At 38.2% G+C, this 25,115-nt stretch overlaps 2 protein-coding genes across 2 annotated transcripts; one reads left to right on the top strand and one right to left on the bottom strand.

Moving 5' to 3' along the window:
- Positions 1-1,023: 1,023 nt before the first annotated feature.
- Positions 1,024-2,116, bottom strand: LOC126382402 (GATA zinc finger domain-containing protein 14-like). The gene has a single exon (XM_050032251.1). It carries the CDS (start codon positions 1,992-1,994, stop codon positions 1,128-1,130), a length of 867 nt encoding a protein of 288 aa, XP_049888208.1. The 5' UTR covers positions 1,995-2,116; the 3' UTR covers positions 1,024-1,127.
- A 20,813-nt stretch (positions 2,117-22,929) lies between these two features.
- On the top strand, positions 22,930-25,085 carry LOC126382372 (inosine-5'-monophosphate dehydrogenase). The gene has a single exon (XM_050032205.1). It carries the CDS (start codon positions 23,272-23,274, stop codon positions 24,808-24,810), a length of 1,539 nt encoding a protein of 512 aa, XP_049888162.1. The 5' UTR covers positions 22,930-23,271; the 3' UTR covers positions 24,811-25,085.
- Positions 25,086-25,115: the final 30 nt, after the last annotated feature.

Here is a 25,115-nt window from a genome sequence, read left to right as displayed (position 1 = left end):
CAAAAGATTTAAAGCGACGCGGGCACCTGCGCGGGCGGCTTGGCTTCAGCGGCGCGCGAAGAAGGGACTTTCCAGGCTACGTTCCCCAAAATAATATACTTAGATTGCGCTGTCGAGTTTTAACGTGATAACTACCTATTTTCTCATTACTCGGGTAAGTACATATATAAAAATAACTATTACTTGATAATTGGATCACATTATGTATACATTATTTTGCTAACTATGTTGCTTCTCTGTAGATCAGAATAATAATGGGTGAAGAAGCGACTCCTGTCTGACCTTCCAACCCGCGAAGGGAAAACCAGCCCAATATAAGTTAGGTCACGTATCTCCGAAATGCATTTTTCGGGAAGGTGGGTTATCTCACGATGTTTCCCTTCACCGTTGAGTACGTGATAATCATTTATGATCCAAACGTGAATTCGAAAACAAATTCGAAAATCGTTGGTTTGGGCCTACGCTAGGATTCAAACCTGTGACCTGAAAGTGAGAGTCAAGCGTTCTAGCAACTGGGCTACCACAGCTCCTCTCTCTCTATTTTTTCTAGTCCATTATTTAAAAAAAACACGTCTAGTGACTGTTTTTATTATTTTCATTCGAAATTTCAAGAGGCTGCCTGACGTGGCTGTTGCAAGTTCAACGCGACTATAAAAAAAAACCTGTTTGCAAAAGGATAAACGTCTAAGTAGGTACCTGTAAACTTTTTTATTTTTATTATTAATAGCCCTCGATGTCTCACTGCAGGGCAAAGGCCTCTCTTCCCTTCTTCCACTCCTCGCTGTCCCCAGCTTGTTCGCGCCACCGTTTCAAAAAGCGGTCTAACTCGTCGCGCCATCTTTTTCGTGGCTTTCCCCGACGTCTGACAGCATTTGCAGGAACTCACTCTCTCGCTTTTTTTGGTCTAGAAGTCATCGGGCATTCGGGCAACATGTCCAGCCCAGTCCCATTTCAAGCAAGAAAACAAGCAAAGCTTCTGCCTGTAAACTTATGGGAGATTAATACGTAAATGAAACAAAACAATTAATATTTTAACTTTCTCAATAGTACATTATCTTTATTTGTGGAATATAAAAATACAAACTTACTTACTTACTTATTGGCTATAAAATTGTATATAAATAAAATTATTCGTTTCCCACCCTTATGTCTATGTTTTCATCGGCTGGCGTTTCGTCTGCGTTGCCAGTTTCTCTTTTAGGCGGATAGACGTCAATTTTGTCTCCTCCGTAATGGGTTTCATTGGGTTTCAAAGGCACATGCAAAGGCTCGTCTTCTTTAGTAGTACCGAACATCGGGGGACTCTGAGTAGGTTCACTGTGAACTGTACCGTAAGTTGGTTTGTTTTCCTGGTACGGATTTGGCGTAGAATTATCCTGATTATTGTTGGTGTTCTGGTATCCTGGCCGTTGGTTGTAGTTGTTTTGACCGCCATTATTATTGTAGCCAGGATTATTGTTATTGTAACCGGGGTTATTGCTATTGTAACCAGGATTATTGTTATTGTAACCGGGGTTATTGTTATTGTAACCGGGGTTATTGTTATTGTAACCGGGGTTATTGTTATTGTTATACGGGTTTTGATTGTAATTTCCGTCATTATTACCTTGCCATTGGCCGTGTTGGTTACCATATCCGGGTCTCATATTGTTATAGTTTCCCTGTGGATTTTCAGGTCTGTTTTGGTTGTTGTTATTATAATTCCCCTGAGGTCCAGGTCCGGGCCTGTTCGGGTGGTTTTGACCATCGTTTCCTTCTTCGACGATGACTATGACGGTTTCTTGGTTTCCCTGCGGCGGTGGAGGTGGTCGGTGGTGGTGACCAGCGCCCAAATGACCTTGAAACTTGATGTCCAGACCGCCAAGGACCGCACCAGCTATACCATGCACACGATCATGAACCCTATCGTGCACATCACTAAGAATGTTCTTCAACAAATGCCCGTTACACACAAACACTGCGCACATTAGAACAATTAAAACAATTCTTTTCATTTTTCTGTTTTGTTTTATAACTACGCGTTAATAAAATTACAATCAAACTCGGTGTGTCTCCTTGTATACGGGCGATTGACTGACTCAGCTCGAATCGTCTTCGTTAGATCATGAACTTATTAAAAAACCAGTTCCGTTCCGAGGCGGTAGTTCACCGTATACTTAATACATCTTTTTGCAAAACATCTTGTTTAGAAAACACGTTTAGCATATAAATATCGGACGACGCACAGACGTGGCTAGGAAGCATGATTAATAAAGACAATGAAATTGTGTTTCTTCGACATAAAATTACGGCTTTTGATAGCCTATGTAATTAATAATTAATAACAACAGCACATATTTATAGCATTAGCAAAGCAAGTTTAAATTCACACTACTAGCCTTCTGTGTAAGTCGCATAAAGTGCGCGTCTGTTGCCATTAATTGGGAACACAAAATCTGGTAACCACGTGATATCACTTATCTGTGATCCAAACTCATCGAAAGAGGAAAATGGCCCGAATTTATAGTTATATACCTACTTAGAATGGTTTTATTATTTATAAGTACGGCTGATTCACATTATTGTTGAAGGTATTTTATGGAGGTCAGAGTCTTATTTACATAACTTATAAACAATAATAGGTAAGTATATAAACTTCAAGTTTAACTTTTACAGGCACTTCTTTTGATGTTTTTTAACGGCAATTTTTTTTTATTAATTATTTAGTTAAGTTTTTATTTATTCATCATCTCCCTAGCATTATCCCGTTTTTACAGGGTCCGCTTACCTAACCTGAAGATTTGACAGGACCGGTTTTTTACAGAAGCGAGTACCTGTCTGACCGTCCAACCCGCGAAGGGAAAACCATCTCAATACAGGTTAGGTCACATACCTACGAAAATGCATTTCATGGGAATGTGGGAATCCTCACGACATTTTCCTTCACCGCTGAGCACGTGATAATCATTTATGATCCAAACATGAATTCGAAAACGAATTCGACACATTGGTGTACCCAAGCTTGTGAACTCGAACCTGCGACCTCAAAGTGAAAGACAAGCGTTCTACCAACTGGGCTACCACGGCTCTAAGTTTTTATTTACTATTTTCAAAAAAAGAACATAACATAACTTTTTAAGTTTGTAATTTTGTTTTAAATATCCGTTATAGTCTGTTAGTGTCTGTTTTCAGTCTTACGTTAATTTTCAGCTTTGGCAAAACTATAATCACTACTTTTTCACACTCTCCTCCCTTCGAATATCAATATCATAATCAGGGTCTTCATCTTCATCCTTGGTGCTGTCCTTCATTATAACAGGTTCGGTTGTTCGTGGCCATTGAGGTCGGGATGTGGAGGTCTTTATGACCTGATGTGGTCGGAACGTCGCCAGCTTCTCATCTGAATCGAAGGCACCTTGACTTTCTACAGGCAATCTAACACGAGGCCCAAAAGGTGCACCAAAATGAGTCCGTATAAAGTCTTCAAACCGAATCCGACTTTCTTGTATATTGTGGAGTAGGTCTCTTGATGAAGTCTCTTTGCCGTTGTTAAAAACGTTTCTCGGAGGATTGTGAATATGTAGATGATGGTTATGGAGACGCTCGTGGTTTGGCCGACTCCCAAGTCCAGTTAGACCGTTGGCCAAGTTTCCACGGTTTACTGCCAAATGCCTGACTAGGTTCACAGGCCTTATATTTACACTCGGCGATCTATTCAATCGATTACACCAAGGATTAAAACTGTTTAATTCTGAGAACTGTGTTATCGATAGGACCATCTTGGCCGTGCAAAGAGTCACTATAGTTTTCACAAGTAACATTTTTCGGGAAAACAGAACTTGTATAAAGGATCACAACTCACGACTTCTTGCAAAAGTTATTGATTTATCACTGACTGTTTTATTTGAAGACAACATTAAAATATCGTTAACTTTTTATTTAGTCTGAGGTCGTTAAGTAATTGTTAAAAGGAATATTTTGTTAAATGTAGGTTGATGACTTAGTCATGTTGTTAATGTAGGTCGAATCGTTTTTATTACTCTGTTTGGAGAACGCGGGCCTTATTTCGTAGTCACAGGTTCGAATCTCCGGCCAATTAGTTAATGCCATCTGCGGCAAATCTACAATAAGTCACTTTTTTTTTGTTTTGGTTTTCCCCGAAGGGTAAGGCAAAGGGAACTATGCCCATACAGCCATGTCTTACGTATTTTTTTCTTGATGATGATGAAACCTAAGCCCCCACCCTCGGAGTAGACTCCTACTCCGAACCCCAAACGAATTAACTCAAAAGTCCGCATAAACTTTCGAGTTATGAAGCGGCTTCCTGGCACGAAGCGAAAATAGGCAGATACACTTTGTTTATTGAATACTCCTATATAATAACACTCGCGAATGTCTTCCGACTAACTTAATGCGATCATTAACCACAAAAAACCACTTCGTATTAATTATTTAGATTATTCATTTCATTAGAAAGCAACTGTCCCGTTCCCGTTTCCCGCCAAAAAGCCTCTACAATAAGTCACGTCAAAAAAAAACAACAGGTTCGAATCCCGGCTCGGGCTCTAAGCCACTGAACTGGACTTTATGTGTTTAGATTCATGTTTGAATCATCATCATTGCTAATTTAAGAGCTACGCTCTTGTCGGTGTAGCATTCTCCATTCTCGTCTATCAAAGACCAATTCCCTCACTCATTTTTCACTTCCTTGTAAGACACGACGTTCGCCTTCTCTTTAATCTGTTCCATGTAAGCTCTTCTTGGTCTTCCCCTTCCACTTTTTCCTTCTAGCTTCCCTTCTATGATGTTTTAAAAAATTCGTCGAGTCTTATTAAGTGTCCAATCTCGCCTCTTCTGTCCTCTATAACTCTCAATATTTGCCTCTTTTCCCTTACTCTTACTAGCATTTCTTCATTAGCAACCCTAATTTGAATCATAGATACTTACTTAATTTCTATCACGTGGTTTCCAGGATGTGTGCCCCTGTTAGTGACTAATAGGCATTACATGGGACTTAAACATAGCTAGCGAAGAGTGGATATGTAATAATACTATAATACACCTCTGCCTATCCTTTCGGAGATATTTCGCACAGTCTAGTTGATTAAGTCAGTTGGTTTAGTCAAGTTGGATATCTATAAATTACAAATTCTTAGAATAGTGCTTATAAATTACGGTATCCTTCGCACAAAGTAAGGTCAATAATCCTTACATAGACTGTATAACGGTACAAGGTTCGCTTCCGTGAATGTTACGAAATAGGTAATAATAATACGAGTATACAGGGTCCTACACGAACCGGGGATTGTCTTTGCATGCACTCCCATGGTGCATACAGGGATAATCGCCGGTTTGTGTCACACAAAATTTAAATTAAATTGTCTTAAAGTCGTAACGCCAACAGTCCTTTTAAAATCCAAATTCCATTGTTTTACTATTATGTCTAGAAACCTCGGCTTTACGAGGTTAAGGGGCCTCCACGAGTTGGCTTCGGCCCCACACACGACTTCCAAATGTCCGGGACTCCATAGTCCCGAGATATCTCGGGCTTCCATATGGAAACGATATACAGGGTGATAAACATATTGTTTATTCTATGAGTTATTACATTCATTAACTACAGTCAAGTGGAATTCCGTGGTCCAGAGGTTCACGTTCGTAATGAAAAATTAGTTAGAGGGGCTTAATGGCTACTAGAAAAACCCCCATGTATGTTCCTTGTTATTTACGGTTTAGAATATATGACCCATGACAGAAGGTAAAAAAATCTTGAAGATTTCAAAAGGTACAAAATGGGTGCTAAACCGTAAATAGTCGCTGAACATACATGGGGGAGTTTCTGGTAGCCAATGAGCCCCTCTATCTAATTTTTCATTTTGAACGTGAACCTTTGGGCCACCCTGTATTGCTACCTATTTAAATAGGCATTGAAACAACTGGTTCCCACTTACATACATAATCACGCCTATTTACCTTAGTAAGACAATACCACGGAATTCCACTTGACTGTGGTTAATCATAGAATAAACAATATTTTTTATCAAAGTATTAACCTCCTAAGGCCGAGATTTCCAGACACAATAGTTCAACAATGGGGTTTGGGTTTTTTTTTTTATTGTTAAATTGGTAAGTAAAAAGAATATTCGGTCTTATTACTAACGGTTTCATTTTGTCAATGAGAACCAGGCGACGTTCCTGAAAAACAATAATATATGTGGCGTTGTTAACATTTTATTTCGTTTATTAACCTTTTAATTTCAAGGATAAAAGACATTTCCTTTTATCTCTGTTTTAAACCCCAAACACTATTTCCCATTGAATTAGGTAAGTAGGTACTTTTTAATAAAAAAAATAATAAAATACACATAAAACATAACCACATATACGTCCCACTGCTGGGCACAGGCCTCCCCTCAATCAACCGGAGGGAATATGGAGCATAATCCACCACGCTGCTCCAATGCGTTAATAAAATACATAACGTAATCAAATTAAATACCTACACTAAAATACGTCAAAACACACAAATATATAGACAACCATATCAGCCAAAAATCCAAAAGCCCTCCCGAAAGCGAGCCCCGCCCGAAGTACCTTTAATAAAAATAATCTTATACATTTCGTCCAAGTTATACATACTTACCTATCTTCTTTACCATCTTTTGTAAATACCCATATAAATACTGGAAATTCCGTTGTATGGAGTTCGAGACTAAGTAGGTAAGTGTGGAATTTTACCACACCGCCCCTAATTTTACGCTAAGTAATTTTGTAAACTCAATGTGGATTGGGTACTTTTTTGTACGGAAAATGCCTAGAAATATGTGGTATTCCCGTACATAACGCATATTGCTCATGAGGGAATTTTTCTGTTGGAGTGGTGAGTAAAAGAAAAATCATAACGTTTTTTTTACCTACTTGTATTTATTTATTATCGTTTGGGCTTTGGAGTACGTACAGTCAGAAGCAAATAGTTAGGGACGTTCAAGGTGGCCGTATAGATAGTAACACTCTAAGTGACCAAAAATACCAGCACAACCTGCGTGTTCAAAAAGTTGGCAATAACCTAATCGTCCACATATTTTTGAACATCTTGACTGCTTGGATACCATCGGCGCAGTGAGTATTGTCATATTTACGACCACATAATTGAGCCGAACTCGATTACACAACGTAATTCATAGATGTTAGGTTTGGTTGTACAGTCATGAGCAATATAATGTAAGTACCCACTTTAGGACTCTGTCGCACTAACATTTTTGACATTTAGTGAGACTTACAGTTCAATATGTCAAAAAAATTAACGTGACATGGTACCAAAGTGTATACATATTAATGCTCGTGACCGTACATCTATCTACTCCGAGGTTACCATCAAAAAGGTTTAGTACGATGTATCTACTCTATGATATTTATTATACCTATAGCAGCGTCCGTCGTCTAATGGTTAGAGCACTGGGCTTACAGTCTGGAGGTCCGGATTTTATTCCCGATGGGACATTGTTGAAATCACTTTGTGAGACTGTCCTATTGCAGGCTTGAATCACCTAACTGTCATAAAAGTAAGATTATTCCGTGATTCGGAAGGCTATTAATCGTAAAACACCTCCACCAATCCGCAGTGGAGGAGCGAGGTGGAATGTGCTCCATACCCCCTCCAGTTGTTTGAGGGGAGGCCTGTGCCCACCCAAGTAGCATTCGGGGTTCTATATAAGATGTCTAGTCGTTCACATGTACTCTACAAGCTGTGTATGTCAGCTGTATATGAGCTGTATAGCTTGCTATAATGCTTTTATTGAACCAGTTTGGGCACAAATTAGACAGCCTTAAGTTCACTATGGCTGTACATTAGAAGTATAATAGCATTATAATAGCAGTTTAAGTAGTAACATCGGACTTAAGGCTGACTTACGGCACTATATGGAACGCAGTGTGAACCATACAACGTACATGAGTGTAATAAAGAGTAATAAGTGGCTAAATACACAGCCTTCACAGTTAAAATCGGACAAAAGTACTCCAGTAAGCTACCTTAAATTCACTTGTGTCCTAAATTATTTCCACATTTTAATATATTAGTTTGACAATTGTACGGAGTGCACGGATTCGGGGCAAACTAATAACTCCGGCGGATTATTATTATAATACATATAACACGCGATTAGTACCTGTTTTATATACCATATCATGTTAATGCCATGGGAATGCAACTTTATCGTGAAATGTATACATATTGACAACTAAAAATTTCACGCGCCTCTGTAAAAACGCTTTATTCATTTTGAAATATTTAAAACTGGCTGAGAGGAAAATTTACATTTTCAGTTTTTGATATTTTATTGCCATTATAATTATACTACGGTAATTAATTTTAACATGAAACCAAAACTCATTCGCTCTATCTGCGTATTTTGTGATAAATCTGCATTAATCTTGTAGATTTATTTGGTAAATATTTTAGGTTACGTAGAACAAAATGGTGGAAATGAAATACGGCTATGTGAACTGTTATAACTCCTATTTAATGCGGTGAGCGTATATTAGGTTCACATGTGTTCTGTTAGAATGCTGTTATCTATATGAAGTCCCACATTTGTACCACTACAGCGCCAATGCCAATTAATTTATTCTAATGTGAACTTATGTACAGCTTTAAGATGTAGTTCAGGACAATTGTGTATCTTTAATTCTTTCTTCAAATACTGAAATTTTAGAGATCCGCAATAAAAATTATTAATGGCCGTTAAATGCCCAGTTAAAAATGCCCAGTTACTTATAGTCAAGTATGAATACCTAAAGTACAAATTTTGTAACAAACTAACAAAAATCACCTTTTTGTGTGAGACTCACAGTTGGCGTCAGAGTATTTACATTACAAAAACACTACTCTGTTCAAGGAGGTATTTAAAATAATGTAAACAAACTAGATAAACAGAAAAGGACAGAAAATAATTTGTTTGCAATCACCATTATTTTGAAGGGAACTTTCAGGTTCAGGCATAATATTTTCCTCTGCATCATGTACGGAACCACCAACAACGGTTGCAATGGCGCTTGGGAAAAAGTGTAATAGAATATCACATTCACATTCATGTTCAGCTTACAGCAAATAAGAGTAGTACTTGTGGACAAATAAACTGCTATTGATGTTAATGGACAACACAATGGTCTTTCTAACAGCCTAGAGTCCACATGTGAATCATTTAAACACTTCTGTACAGATAGTAAAAAAAGGTTATTTTAAGTATCACAAACAAGTCCTAATACAGCTACTGGCTGTATAACAGTCTAAAACAAGTAAACATAACAGCCTTTGGCTTTATAAATGACCACAAGTGTTATATTAAAATGCTAGCTCTATAACATCGAACAAATAGGCCGTTAAACAGCGGTTGCCGTATCTCTACCCTCCTATAATGCTCTTAGTCAGAAAGCTGACTAAAGGATAGTTGTTAGAGTATTATAACACCCATAATCGTATAAAAGTATTACTCTACACTCCTATACGTCCCTTAGACAGGTATAGGTGTAATTAATTGCAATAATGCAGCTAATACATCACGAGTGAACTGTAGTAATGCTTTAAGTTCACCTTGGAACTAAATGTGTACTCTTAAATGGAACAAAATGCTACTTGGGCAGCAGTGGGACGTATATAGACTGTTAATAGACTGTTGTTTATAGACTGTTATTATACCTAGTTGTACGAGGAGTATGTGAGGTACTTAAGGAGTGTCATAAATAAGTCATTCATCATAAATAAATATGATTGTACAGTAAGCAAGTACAGACATATTTCCTAAGAATTGAATTCTTGCGGTTAGACGAAGCTGTGAGATAAGTTAACATGTTTTTCCCTAAACAATATAAGTCAATTGGCACCTAAGTGAATAAGTCACGTTTTCAATGAATACTTAGTTTATTTTCCCCCGTCCAAGTAATAGACAGATTTTATCCTCCTTATCATTCATATAATCACTCTCAATCGAAGATTACTTTGTCCCCCAAAACCAAAAGCGGTTTGGGCGAATCTCCTTGATACTTTTGATTTTAATTATGCTCATTTCCAAATAAAACATAATTATTTAGTTAGTAATATTGAAGAATTAAGGTTATTGTTTTCTTTCAAAAATATTTTATAATTAACCTCACTATCACAAACAAGTAATTTTCATCGTTTGATTGATATTTCCAATCACGCGGGATCTCGAATTGTCGATCTCGAATCGGGATTGCATTCCTTAGCCTCAAAGTACATGTACGGGTTTACAGGAGCGACCACAAATCTGTCTTTCCAACCAACCTTTCTCCACATTTCCGTAATGCCCTAAGCAAACAGTCTCACAAAATAAGTCAAAATATTTATTTACACACTTAAACACTTCTAAACACGAAATGACTTATCAATAATTAACAAAAATAATGCTATTTACTGCACTCACAAAATGATTAATGTTCTCACCGAGAGCCGAACCCTGTGACCCATGACTAGACCATCGCTGAACCACAGAGGTGTCCTGAAAAGCCAAATATTAGAAGACATGGGAAGCAAATTTCAGACATGTCATATAACACCGCATCTGCGATACAACAATAGGTTTAAAGTATTTACTAATTAATATGTATTCGTAAGTAGCAATGACGCAGTGTGTGGTCACATATTTTGTGGAATTAATTAAGTTTTTTGAACGTTTCGTGAAACAGAACAGGTTTATCTTATTAACATTAAGTTTTGTTTATTTTCCGTTGACTTTTTTAACTCTTTTGGCAGGCGAGTGCCAATGCCCTTTTTAACGTTTTTCCCGAGCCTACCGTGTTTGACTGCTTGGCCATTGCCAAGAGAATAGCCTCTATTCTCTATCCATTATCAAATCGAATAGACTTTATTGACTTTTTTATAGTTTGACACACTGGCTAGCAGGAGAATGAAACGCCATCAAACCGACAACAATCCACCAGTTGGAGACTTCTCCTGCAGTGTGCGGTAGTTTGCCGCTCGAAACAAAGTGCATTTCTTCGAGGCAATGACGTCATAAATCGCCTGAAACAGACGTATAAGGCCAATGACAATGATGAGACTTTATTGTACAGGACTTTTTGCACAGAATTTTATCAAGCAGACATAATACCTACATGGTTACAGTACAATTGAGCGGGCTTACTGCTCTAGAGCAATTGCTTCCAGGCAACCACTACAAGAAATCAACCACTTACTAGACTTGGAGCTAAAGTAAAGTCAAATCATTATGTTTCTATGTATTACTGCCTGCCAGTCTCATTCTGAGTGGGCTTATTTTGTGGAACTACTTATTTTTTTTGCCGTGACTTATTGTAGATTTGCCGCAAATGGCATTAACTGGCTCTTACCCGGTACAACATTTAAGACCCGAGCGAGCGTACCCAGTTGACCGCGAACCTGAATGAGGGAAATCGTTGAGCGCCGGCCGGGTCGGTATCGGGGTTCAGGGGGCCACATCGAAGCAAATCATCTAAGAAAGCAATATTGCCATTTTAACTCCCCTGAAGTGTTTGTCGTTGCGAGCTGATTGGCCGTCTCTATGGCTAAAGTAATCGGGTCGTCGGGATCGTAAAACTGCAGAAGATTCTATAAAATGCATTGACACTCACCGTTACATTATGTCATTATTAGCGTATGAGTCATGATTGAATTGCCAAGCATTGGGCTTTGTTTGGAATACTAAAACTACAACACAGAGATTACAACTCACACACAACTTACCTAGATATACTATACTGTATTTTTTCTTTTCATAATGTAACTATGACATCTTTTTTTATACTCTACAATTGCAATCAAACTCTTTTTTTTTATATCGGCTGACACCCGACCACAACTTCACAACCGCCCAGAAGATACCTTTTTTGAAGACGTTTTGAATCACATAATCACACATCGTGATCTGTCCAGGCATATCATGATCGACCCAGTTAAACAATGAGCCCAAAGCCAAGCTGTCTTCTGGGGACATGTGGAGTTGTCTTTTATTTGATAGATATGATAAAAAAATAGTTTTTATAAACGCCTGATAATACGTGCATAATTTCTAGTCAAGTAAGTTGCACACCTTAGTGGTGCAACTTACTTATAGAAAATTAAGAGCAATGTTTATGCTATTGAGTATTTCTCGCGACCTTCTCCGGGCCGTTATATTTTTTAGCATTTTTTTGTATATGTTATGGTAGATTGTAGCCACTAATCACATGATACAGATTCCTAAGTATAAATAGTAGATAAATAGGTGCACAAAAATAAAAGATTTCCTTTTTTGTCGTGGCTTTTTTAGACATTTACCTCGGAAGTGATCGGAGTCGAGTGATGATACAGATTACTCGGTTACTGGTAAGCAAAATCAATCCTTATGTTTTGGCCTAGATAACTTTGTGTCCTCATCCAACTGGGTGCAGCGATATAGACCTAGACGTGAAAAGTTAACATAAAAGGGTAACTAAAAAAAATAGAGTCGCTTTCTCAATTTTAATATTAGCTCGAATAACGACAGTTTAACAGCACAGCGCCTGTAAATAAGTTCATCATGTTAGCTGTATGACGTGTGTCGCATACAAATCAGTGACGTCGCGATTTTGAACTTTATACGAGGTGACAAATAGCCAAACATGCCTACTTACTTTCAAATCGCAAAAAGCACTTCAACTAATTTTACAGCTACTTATATATAATTGGCCTAATTTAAATAACTGATTAAAATATGGACGTAAGCAAGCTGGTTCGCAGGGAATCCCACAATATTTTTTTAAGTCCACGCTAAAGGTTGTCTTCGTCCGACCATGATTTTATTAGGTATACTCAGTTAGCTACGGAATGGGATTCTCCGCTTGACTCGGAATTAAGGAGTAGACATTCGAAACTAGTTACAGTGTCCTTCTACAGTCTTAACTGATAAAAGTAGCAAGACTACTTATTTATAGAACCTTTACATAAACACTCAGTTTGCTCCGTTTGGCACACCTGTCCGGTCAGAAATATCTGAAAGCAGATATACGAAATGTAATTATGTACTAATACAAATTAAGCTAAGCGCGTAACCGCGTCTAATCCGCTAAGATTTCCGCCTTTATTGTATTCACGATACTAACATCAAGCATCATTAAACTTGGCCTTAAGTGCAAAAAACCGTGGAGACCGCGACGACAGACGCGCCGCGACTCCTTATTACGCGACCAGCTGTTTCCCAACTAACACCATTGTAATCTAACTCAACCGTGTCAATAAATAAACTTAGTTAAACAATCAAAACAAACAGTGCAGTGAAACAAGCGACTGGTTACAAAGTTCAAAACAATCTCGTCATGATCCGATTCATGATTACTATGTGTATGCTAACAGCAAGTCAAACCATGGAACAGTCGTTTATACCCCAGTTTGTAAGTACGTCGGCGATACCCAGATTACCAGTGCAACCCCCGGGACAAGTGATTGTGCAGTTCCTCCCTCCTCTGCCGCGGCGGTTCCAGAACCGGCCGTCCTTCGATCAACTCTTGCGCAACAGCGGAAGCGACGGTAACCTTCCGGCCGCCAGGGCGAATCAACCCAGACGAGAACTTTTTATACCGCAAACAACGCTCGGAGTGGAAAATAACGTAACCAACCAACCTCAGCCTCGCATTACCACAGAATCCACCTCGGGCAACATCGCCGTTCAAAATAACAGCGACGTATACGACAAGGTCGATTCCGAGGAGAGACCGGACTTCGAACGAGGTGAAGTAAATATGACGAGTAAAGTACCGCCTGCAATTATTACACGGCCTGATATCTCGACGCAGAAGCCTCTATTACCTGGAAACAGTACTGTAGGTGATAACACCAACGTCAGCCCTCCGTCGCTAGATCAACGAGCCAACTTCGACGGCGACAAGTGCCCGACGGGATACTACAGAGTCAACGGCTCCACGGAATGCGTACAACCCGATTAGTAGACTTCTATCCTACTACAATAAAATGAATTAGGTAGTTCGTGTATTCTTTTTTCGAAAAATTGATGCTTAGGTCACTCGCAACCACGATCGCGTCACTAACAAAATGTAAGATCCTGAACGGCGCGTGAACAAACCAGTCTCCCGATAACGTTTATAGACTCTATGAACAGATGATAGGCTTAGATGCAGTCTTGCAGCCACAACACGCTGACTAAGGCCAGAATCCAGCAATGCCACAACTTGGGCGGCTTCTGTGGGCGAAGTATCCATACGTTTTAGAAAAAAAACCTTTTTTCAGACGTCCCAAAGTCACAGTATTGAAATAAAAAACAAAAAGTTTAAGGATAGGCGCCAATTTTTAGTTTTTAAACGCTAAATGTACTCCAACCCTAAACACACATTTGTCTCAAAACAGTGATTCATTTCGTTTATAAGATAAACAAATGAAATTCTAATTTTGAATTTAGAATTTTCGCTTATTACTGTAATGGCCAAACTGCCAGCTATACATTTATGTTTTTTTTTTTCATCGTATGAATTCTTTTTTGTGTTAAATTCGGACAGAAACAATGAAAACGAAAGTGTTTCGATTTTTTTGATGAGAAGTGTATAACACGCGATTAGTACCTGTTTTATATACCATATCATGTTAATGCCATGGGAATGCAACTTTATCGTGAAATGTATACATATTGACAACTAAAAATTTCACGCGCCTCTGTAAAAACGCTTTATTCATTTTGAAATATTTAAAACTGGCTGAGAGGAAAATTTACATTTTCAGTTTTTGATATTTTATTGCCATTATAATTATACTACGGTAATTAATTTTAACATGAAACCAAAACTCATTCGCTCTATCTGCGTATTTTGTGATAAATCTGCATTAATCTTGTAGATTTATTTGGTAAATATTTTAGGTTACGTAGAACAAAATGGTGGAAATGAAATACGGCTATGTGAACTGTTATAACTCCTATTTAATGCGGTGAGCGTATATTAGGTTCACATGTGTTCTGTTAGAATGCTGTTATCTATATGAAGTCCCACATTTGTACCACTACAGCGCCAATGCCAATTAATTTATTCTAATGTGAACTTATGTACAGCTTTAAGATGTAGTTCAGGACAATTGTGTATCTTTAATTCTTTCTTCAAATACTGAAATTTTAGAGATCCGCAATAAAAATTATTAATGGCCGTTAAATGCCCAGTTAAAAATGCCCAGTTACTTATAGTCAAGTATGAATACCTAAAGTACAAATTTTGTAACAAACTAACAAAAATCACCTTTTTGTGTGAGACTCACAGTTGGCGTCAGAGTATTTACATTACAAAAACACTACTCTGTTCAAGGAGGTATTTAAAATAATGTAAACAAACTAGATAAACAGAAAAGGACAGAAAATAATTTGTTTGCAATCACCATTATTTTGAAGGGAACTTTCAGGTTCAGGCATAATATTTTCCTCTGCATCATGTACGGAACCACCAACAACGGTTGCAATGGCGCTTGGGAAAAAGTGTAATAGAATATCACATTCACATTCATGTTCAGCTTACAGCAAATAAGAGTAGTACTTGTGGACAAATAAACTGCTATTGATGTTAATGGACAACACAATGGTCTTTCTAACAGCCTAGAGTCCACATGTGAATCATTTAAACACTTCTGTACAGATAGTAAAAAAAGGTTATTTTAAGTATCACAAACAAGTCCTAATACAGCTACTGGCTGTATAACAGTCTAAAACAAGTAAACATAACAGCCTTTGGCTTTATAAATGACCACAAGTGTTATATTAAAATGCTAGCTCTATAACATCGAACAAATAGGCCGTTAAACAGCGGTTGCCGTATCTCTACCCTCCTATAATGCTCTTAGTCAGAAAGCTGACTAAAGGATAGTTGTTAGAGTATTATAACACCCATAATCGTATAAAAGTATTACTCTACACTCCTATACGTCCCTTAGACAGGTATAGGTGTAATTAATTGCAATAATGCAGCTAATACATCACGAGTGAACTGTAGTAATGCTTTAAGTTCACCTTGGAACTAAATGTGTACTCTTAAATGGAACAAAATGCTACTTGGGCAGCAGTGGGACGTATATAGACTGTTAATAGACTGTTGTTTATAGACTGTTATTATACCTAGTTGTACGAGGAGTATGTGAGGTACTTAAGGAGTGTCATAAATAAGTCATTCATCATAAATAAATATGATTGTACAGTAAGCAAGTACAGACATATTTCCTAAGAATTGAATTCTTGCGGTTAGACGAAGCTGTGAGATAAGTTAACATGTTTTTCCCTAAACAATATAAGTCAATTGGCACCTAAGTGAATAAGTCACGTTTTCAATGAATACTTAGTTTATTTTCCCCCGTCCAAGTAATAGACAGATTTTATCCTCCTTATCATTCATATAATCACTCTCAATCGAAGATTACTTTGTCCCCCAAAACCAAAAGCGGTTTGGGCGAATCTCCTTGATACTTTTGATTTTAATTATGCTCATTTCCAAATAAAACATAATTATTTAGTTAGTAATATTGAAGAATTAAGGTTATTGTTTTCTTTCAAAAATATTTTATAATTAACCTCACTATCACAAACAAGTAATTTTCATCGTTTGATTGATATTTCCAATCACGCGGGATCTCGAATTGTCGATCTCGAATCGGGATTGCATTCCTTAGCCTCAAAGTACATGTACGGGTTTACAGGAGCGACCACAAATCTGTCTTTCCAACCAACCTTTCTCCACATTTCCGTAATGCCCTAAGCAAACAGTCTCACAAAATAAGTCAAAATATTTATTTACACACTTAAACACTTCTAAACACGAAATGACTTATCAATAATTAACAAAAATAATGCTATTTACTGCACTCACAAAATGATTAATGTTCTCACCGAGAGCCGAACCCTGTGACCCATGACTAGACCATCGCTGAACCACAGAGGTGTCCTGAAAAGCCAAATATTAGAAGACATGGGAAGCAAATTTCAGACATGTCATATAACACCGCATCTGCGATACAACAATAGGTTTAAAGTATTTACTAATTAATATGTATTCGTAAGTAGCAATGACGCAGTGTGTGGTCACATATTTTGTGGAATTAATTAAGTTTTTTGAACGTTTCGTGAAACAGAACAGGTTTATCTTATTAACATTAAGTTTTGTTTATTTTCCGTTGACTTTTTTAACTCTTTTGGCAGGCGAGTGCCAATGCCCTTTTTAACGTTTTTCCCGAGCCTACCGTGTTTGACTGCTTGGCCATTGCCAAGAGAATAGCCTCTATTCTCTATCCATTATCAAATCGAATAGACTTTATTGACTTTTTTATAGTTTGACACACTGGCTAGCAGGAGAATGAAACGCCATCAAACCGACAACAATCCACCAGTTGGAGACTTCTCCTGCAGTGTGCGGTAGTTTGCCGCTCGAAACAAAGTGCATTTCTTCGAGGCAATGACGTCATAAATCGCCTGAAACAGACGTATAAGGCCAATGACAATGATGAGACTTTATTGTACAGGACTTTTTGCACAGAATTTTATCAAGCAGACATAATACCTACATGGTTACAGTACAATTGAGCGGGCTTACTGCTCTAGAGCAATTGCTTCCAGGCAACCACTACAAGAAATCAACCACTTACTAGACTTGGAGCTAAAGTAAAGTCAAATCATTATGTTTCTATGTATTACTGCCTGCCAGTCTCATTCTGAGTGGGCTTATTTTGTGGAACTACTTATTTTTTTTGCCGTGACTTATTGTAGATTTGCCGCAAATGGCATTAACTGGCTCTTACCCGGTACAACATTTAAGACCCGAGCGAGCGTACCCAGTTGACCGCGAACCTGAATGAGGGAAATCGTTGAGCGCCGGCCGGGTCGGTATCGGGGTTCAGGGGGCCACATCGAAGCAAATCATCTAAGAAAGCAATATTGCCATTTTAACTCCCCTGAAGTGTTTGTCGTTGCGAGCTGATTGGCCGTCTCTATGGCTAAAGTAATCGGGTCGTCGGGATCGTAAAACTGCAGAAGATTCTATAAAATGCATTGACACTCACCGTTACATTATGTCATTATTAGCGTATGAGTCATGATTGAATTGCCAAGCATTGGGCTTTGTTTGGAATACTAAAACTACAACACAGAGATTACAACTCACACACAACTTACCTAGATATACTATACTGTATTTTTTCTTTTCATAATGTAACTATGACATCTTTTTTTATACTCTACAATTGCAATCAAACTCTTTTTTTTTATATCGGCTGACACCCGACCACAACTTCACAACCGCCCAGAAGATACCTTTTTTGAAGACGTTTTGAATCACATAATCACACATCGTGATCTGTCCAGGCATATCATGATCGACCCAGTTAAACAATGAGCCCAAAGCCAAGCTGTCTTCTGGGGACATGTGGAGTTGTCTTTTATTTGATAGATATGATAAAAAAATAGTTTTTATAAACGCCTGATAATACGTGCATAATTTCTAGTCAAGTAAGTTGCACACCTTAGTGGTGCAACTTACTTATAGAAAATTAAGAGCAATGTTTATGCTATTGAGTATTTCTCGCGACCTTCTCCGGGCCGTTATATTTTTTAGCATTTTTTTGTATATGTTATGGTAGATTGTAGCCACTAATCACATGATACAGATTCCTAAGTATAAATAGTAGATAAATAGGTGCACAAAAATAAAAGATTTCCTTTTTTGTCGTGGCTTTTTTAGACATTTACCTCGGAAGTGATCGGAGTCGAGTGATGATACAGATTACTCGGTTACTGGTAAGCAAAATCAATCCTTATGTTTTGGCCTAGATAACTTTGTGTCCTCATCCAACTGGGTGCAGCGATATAGACCTAGACGTGAAAAGTTAACATAAAAGGGTAACTAAAAAAAATAGAGTCGCTTTCTCAATTTTAATATTAGCTCGAATAACGACAGTTTAACAGCACAGCGCCTGTAAATAAGTTCATCATGTTAGCTGTATGACGTGTGTCGCATACAAATCAGTGACGTCGCGATTTTGAACTTTATACGAGGTGACAAATAGCCAAACATGCCTACTTACTTTCAAATCGCAAAAAGCACTTCAACTAATTTTACAGCTACTTATATATAATTGGCCTAATTTAAATAACTGATTAAAATATGGACGTAAGCAAGCTGGTTCGCAGGGAATCCCACAATATTTTTTTAAGTCCACGCTAAAGGTTGTCTTCGTCCGACCATGATTTTATTAGGTATACTCAGTTAGCTACGGAATGGGATTCTCCGCTTGACTCGGAATTAAGGAGTAGACATTCGAAACTAGTTACAGTGTCCTTCTACAGTCTTAACTGATAAAAGTAGCAAGACTACTTATTTATAGAACCTTTACATAAACACTCAGTTTGCTCCGTTTGGCACACCTGTCCGGTCAGAAATATCTGAAAGCAGATATACGAAATGTAATTATGTACTAATACAAATTAAGCTAAGCGCGTAACCGCGTCTAATCCGCTAAGATTTCCGCCTTTATTGTATTCACGATACTAACATCAAGCATCATTAAACTTGGCCTTAAGTGCAAAAAACCGTGGAGACCGCGACGACAGACGCGCCGCGACTCCTTATTACGCGACCAGCTGTTTCCCAACTAACACCATTGTAATCTAACTCAACCGTGTCAATAAATAAACTTAGTTAAACAATCAAAACAAACAGTGCAGTGAAACAAGCGACTGGTTACAAAGTTCAAAACAATCTCGTCATGATCCGATTCATGATTACTATGTGTATGCTAACAGCAAGTCAAACCATGGAACAGTCGTTTATACCCCAGTTTGTAAGTACGTCGGCGATACCCAGATTACCAGTGCAACCCCCGGGACAAGTGATTGTGCAGTTCCTCCCTCCTCTGCCGCGGCGGTTCCAGAACCGGCCGTCCTTCGATCAACTCTTGCGCAACAGCGGAAGCGACGGTAACCTTCCGGCCGCCAGGGCGAATCAACCCAGACGAGAACTTTTTATACCGCAAACAACGCTCGGAGTGGAAAATAACGTAACCAACCAACCTCAGCCTCGCATTACCACAGAATCCACCTCGGGCAACATCGCCGTTCAAAATAACAGCGACGTATACGACAAGGTCGATTCCGAGGAGAGACCGGACTTCGAACGAGGTGAAGTAAATATGACGAGTAAAGTACCGCCTGCAATTATTACACGGCCTGATATCTCGACGCAGAAGCCTCTATTACCTGGAAACAGTACTGTAGGTGATAACACCAACGTCAGCCCTCCGTCGCTAGATCAACGAGCCAACTTCGACGGCGACAAGTGCCCGACGGGATACTACAGAGTCAACGGCTCCACGGAATGCGTACAACCCGATTAGTAGACTTCTATCCTACTACAATAAAATGAATTAGGTAGTTCGTGTATTCTTTTTTCGAAAAATTGATGCTTAGGTCACTCGCAACCACGATCGCGTCACTAACAAAATGTACGCTGTTGTAATAGACGCTACTTTATATGGTATTTTGTTGGTTGTGCAACCAATGGTGTCCTAGTGATATGTAAACCCTTATACTCTACTTATAAATGAACAAATAGGTATAAGTATATTTTACTTACTTAGGTAGATACTTATCCATAAAATCTTCGACATAAAGTCAGTATTTTCAGTAGAGTTCTCTTACTTATTTAAACCGCGCCAGTATTTATTCCTATTGTTCATTAGGTACTTTTTATTTAATGTACCTTAGTTTTGATGAGGGATTTCCCAGGCTACGTTCACCAAAAACAATATAGATGGCATTGTACAGGTTTAACGTGAGAATTACCTACATATTTTATCATTACTCGGGTACATAATTATTCCAAAATACAATGTAATGTCAGAAGCATACTTCAAAATAATTGTTGCTTGTTATTTGGATCACATTTATTTTGATCAGAATAATAATGGGTGGAAGATGTAGGTAATCGTAGCTGGGTGTAATAAAAAGGGTTATCCCGAAAAACTTGAAAAAAAATACATAGTTAAACGAAGAAACATATGTACGTATACAGCGCCATCTACATTGTTTTTGGAGAATGTAACCTGGAAAGATCCTCATTACAAACTATCTCAAAATGCATTCAATGCAGCTAAATATTTCCATTACTTATTGCAAGCTGTCTACTTTGCCTAACCGCATTTTAGCGAGTCTTTGTTGAAAAGTAGTATTATTTGGTATTAAGTATTGTAGGTAAGGAAAACGCAGATATTGTTTAGGAATACGATTTTTCAGATTTATCATTTGGAATCTTTTAATTTTTCCCCCTTCCCTATAGGTAAGTCTACGAATAAATAAAGGTACTTAAGTACAACATTTAACAACGTACCTACTAAAAAGTTGTGCATTAATAAGTAAGTACTAAGTAGGTAGGAAATAAGTACTAAGTAGGTAGGAAAAAATAAAGGGCCTATTACGCAATCCACACATTTACACAATATATGACCAAAACGACTCCCTGCCCATCCTTTATTATACTTAACCGATGTAGATCATGAGTGCCGTGGGAGCCCAGTTGGTAGAACGCTTGCCTCTCACTTTGAGGTTGCAGGTTCAAATCCAACTCAGGCCTAAACCAATGATTGTAGAATTTGTTTTCGAATCCATATTTGGATCATAAATGATTATCACGTGCTCAGCGGTGAAGAAAAACATCGTGAGGAAACCCATATTCCTGAGAAATGCATTTTCGGAGGTATGTGACCCCCTGTATTGGGCTGGATTTCCCTTCACGGGTCTGTCAAATCTTCAGGTTAGGTAAGCGGACCCTGTGAAAAACGGGATAAGGCTAGGAAAATGATGACTCGATCTAGATCATATAATAAGGACTTTGGTTTTTAGTTTCGAATGTCTACTTAAATACAGATTTATGTAATATCAAATGTAGGTATCATAAGTATGTAGTTTGTAATTATAATAAATAATTACCGCCTATGACGGATCATGAAGTGGAAAAATACATACAATAGACGTTTCCAAGTCCGTGGGATAATAACTTAGTTTTAAAGACAAGCGGCTGCGTTGCATCAGTAACAATAAATGCAAATAAAATAATGGATCTAAAAATAGACACATTAATAAACTCCCTATTTATAATTGTAATCTTGTACTCAGGGTAATTTTAACCTACCTATGTCATCAAAACACATGATACCTTACCGTTTCAAAGATTCTTCGTAGATTTTATTACCACAAGAAAATTGTTCTACGGCTCATAGTTACCAATAATTTATTTTTTTTCTAGTTTCCATCACCTTAAAATTACAAGTCCGTAGGTACTTAGCTAGTTAGCTACTCGTTCCTATTCCCTGTGGTATACTTATTAGAAGCTTCCATACTCCTACTGTAGCATTATATTTTCATAAAATACCATTCGTTATACGAACGAATTCCTAAAATAAGTTCTAAGTTTCAAACAAAGTAAGAACGATAAAAAATATGGCGTACATAATTTGCCGCGTAAATCGTAAAATCCCGCGAAAAGAAAACTCATATTTTTTTCGATCCGCACACTGTTTTGAATTCTTTCACTTTGAGCCTCTGTTTAAAAGTGTTGCTTGTTTATGAAAAATAAACACTTTTATTATTTAATATTCTAACCAAACTACTTTGCTTTCATAATTTGAAACCCGCTCAGTTTTGGAAAAAAATGGTAAAGCAAAGTATTTTCGAGTGCACGTGTCAATTAATGAGTAATGAAATGTGGCCAATGGCTAAACATAGATCTGTCAAGTTAAAATATCAATCCGTTGATCTCATTTCCCTATACACAGAACAATTTTAATATTTGCAGCATGGTCTTATAATGAATGAATTTAGCCTGACACCAAAATGGGCGAATGAAAAAAATAATCTCAATATCGATTTTTAGCTTATTTTATTCCTTTGTTAGTGGTAACACTAACAAGAAATCTGTCGTTTTGATCGACTTCGTCAGGGAGCCGGCATCGTGCTCTTTTATAGTAATTTAATTTTTATAAATTTATTTTTGAGAAAAAGAAAGTAATTTACGAAGTTATAAATACAGTAATACTACACAATCTAAGTAGAAACTGCCAAAAACTGACTGTTAATACCTCACATCAAGAAAAACAACACGTAGGTACTTGTACCACGTGTACATACGTACTTTAGTGTCCAATATACAACGAAAAGGGTTCTATCCATATACGTAAAAGTGTTTCAAGAGTAGACGGTGCCGTGGTCATCGAGCTGTGCTTGCGTGGTGTCTTCGAGTGCACGTGTCAATATAAACATGTCGACTGGGGCGGAGGGCGACCTGCGCGACGGGCTGTCAGCCGCGGAGATCTTCGCGAACAGGGAGGGCCTCACCTACAATGACTTCCTGCTGCTGCCCGGGTACATCAACTTCACCGCCGAAGAGGTAGACCTCACTTCCCCACTGACCAAAAAAATTAACCTGAAAGCCCCCCTCGTCTCAACTCCCATGGATACTGTCACCGAAGCTGATATGGCTATTGCCATGGCCCTATGCGGCGGTATCGGTATCATTCACCACAATTGTACGCCAGAATACCAGGCCAACGAGGTACACAAAGTCAAAAAATACAAGCATGGTTTCATCAGGGATCCAGTCTGTATGGGTCCTGAAAATACAGTCGCCGATGTCATTGAAGCAAAGAAAAAGAATGGGTTCACAGGCTATCCTATCACAGAAAATGGTAAACTTGGTGGACGTCTCATTGGAATTGTGACATCAAGAGACATTGACTTCAGGGAAGGAGATCCACACTTGAGCTTGAAAGAGGTCATGACACCGATAGAAGAAATGATCACTGCCCAGTCTGGTGTCACTTTGCAAGATGCCAACTATATACTTGAGAAGAGCAAGAAAGGAAAACTGCCAATTATTAATGGAGCTGGTGAACTAGTTGCTCTGATTGCTAGAACTGACTTGAAGAAAGCTCGCAGCTACCCCAACGCTTCCAAAGATTCCAATAAGCAGCTACTTGTAGGAGCTGCCATAGGCACCCGTGAGGGAGACAGGGAGAGACTAAAGCTCCTTGTCAGCAATGGAGTAGATGTTGTTGTATTAGATTCCTCACAAGGAAATTCCATATATCAGATAGAAATGATTAAATACATTAAGAAAACTTATCCAGACATTCAAGTCATTGGTGGAAATGTTGTGACCAGGATGCAGGCCAAAAATCTCATTGAGGCGGGAGTGGATGCATTGAGAGTTGGAATGGGCAGTGGATCTATTTGTATAACCCAAGAAGTGATGGCCTGTGGCTGTCCTCAAGCCACAGCTGTGTACCAAGTTGCTTCATTTGCACGACAGTTCAATGTGCCAGTAATTGCTGATGGTGGAATTCAATCTGTTGGCCATATTGTAAAATCTCTGGCATTGGGAGCTTCTACTGTAATGATGGGTTCTCTGCTTGCTGGTACATCAGAGGCCCCAGGAGAATATTTCTTCTCAGATGGTGTCAGACTCAAGAAGTATAGAGGAATGGGCAGTTTGGAAGCCATGGAGAACAAGGATGGTAAAGGATCTGCTATGAGCCGCTACTTCCACAAGGAATCTGATAAACACCGAGTAGCTCAGGGAGTCAGTGGCAGTATTGTTGATAAAGGCTCAGTATTGAGGTTCCTGCCGTACTTGCAGACAGGCTTGCAGCACAGCTGCCAGGACATCGGTGCCCGCTCTGTGAGCACTCTGCGCGAGATGAGCTACTCTGGAGCCCTGAGGTTCATGAAGAGGACATACTCTGCTCAGCTGGAAGGAAATGTGCATGGTCTGTTCTCTTATGAAAAGAGATTGTTCTAAGATGCCAATCTTGGGTATATATAATTATTTTTAATGTGATATATCCATTTGCAAAGTTAATAAGAATTTATATTTTATGTCATTATAAGAAAAAGTATTCTATTAGGTTTCAAATGAAATATTTTGTTTAACTATTTGTATATTGAGAAGTATTTCTTTATAAGCAGTAAATATTTTTCAGTACAGATGTATTCCATTTTATGAACTTGTTTTTTGTTGTACAAATTATGACGGACCACATGCAAGATATATCTAAAATAAAGTGTGAACTAAATTGTATGTATTTTACTTGTGATAGAACTGTA

Source organism: Pectinophora gossypiella, chromosome 4 (genome assembly GCF_024362695.1).
Source record: "Pectinophora gossypiella chromosome 4, ilPecGoss1.1, whole genome shotgun sequence".
Classification (NCBI taxonomy): Eukaryota; Metazoa; Arthropoda; class Insecta; order Lepidoptera; family Gelechiidae; genus Pectinophora; species Pectinophora gossypiella.
This window is presented reverse-complemented; position numbering and strand designations above follow the sequence as displayed.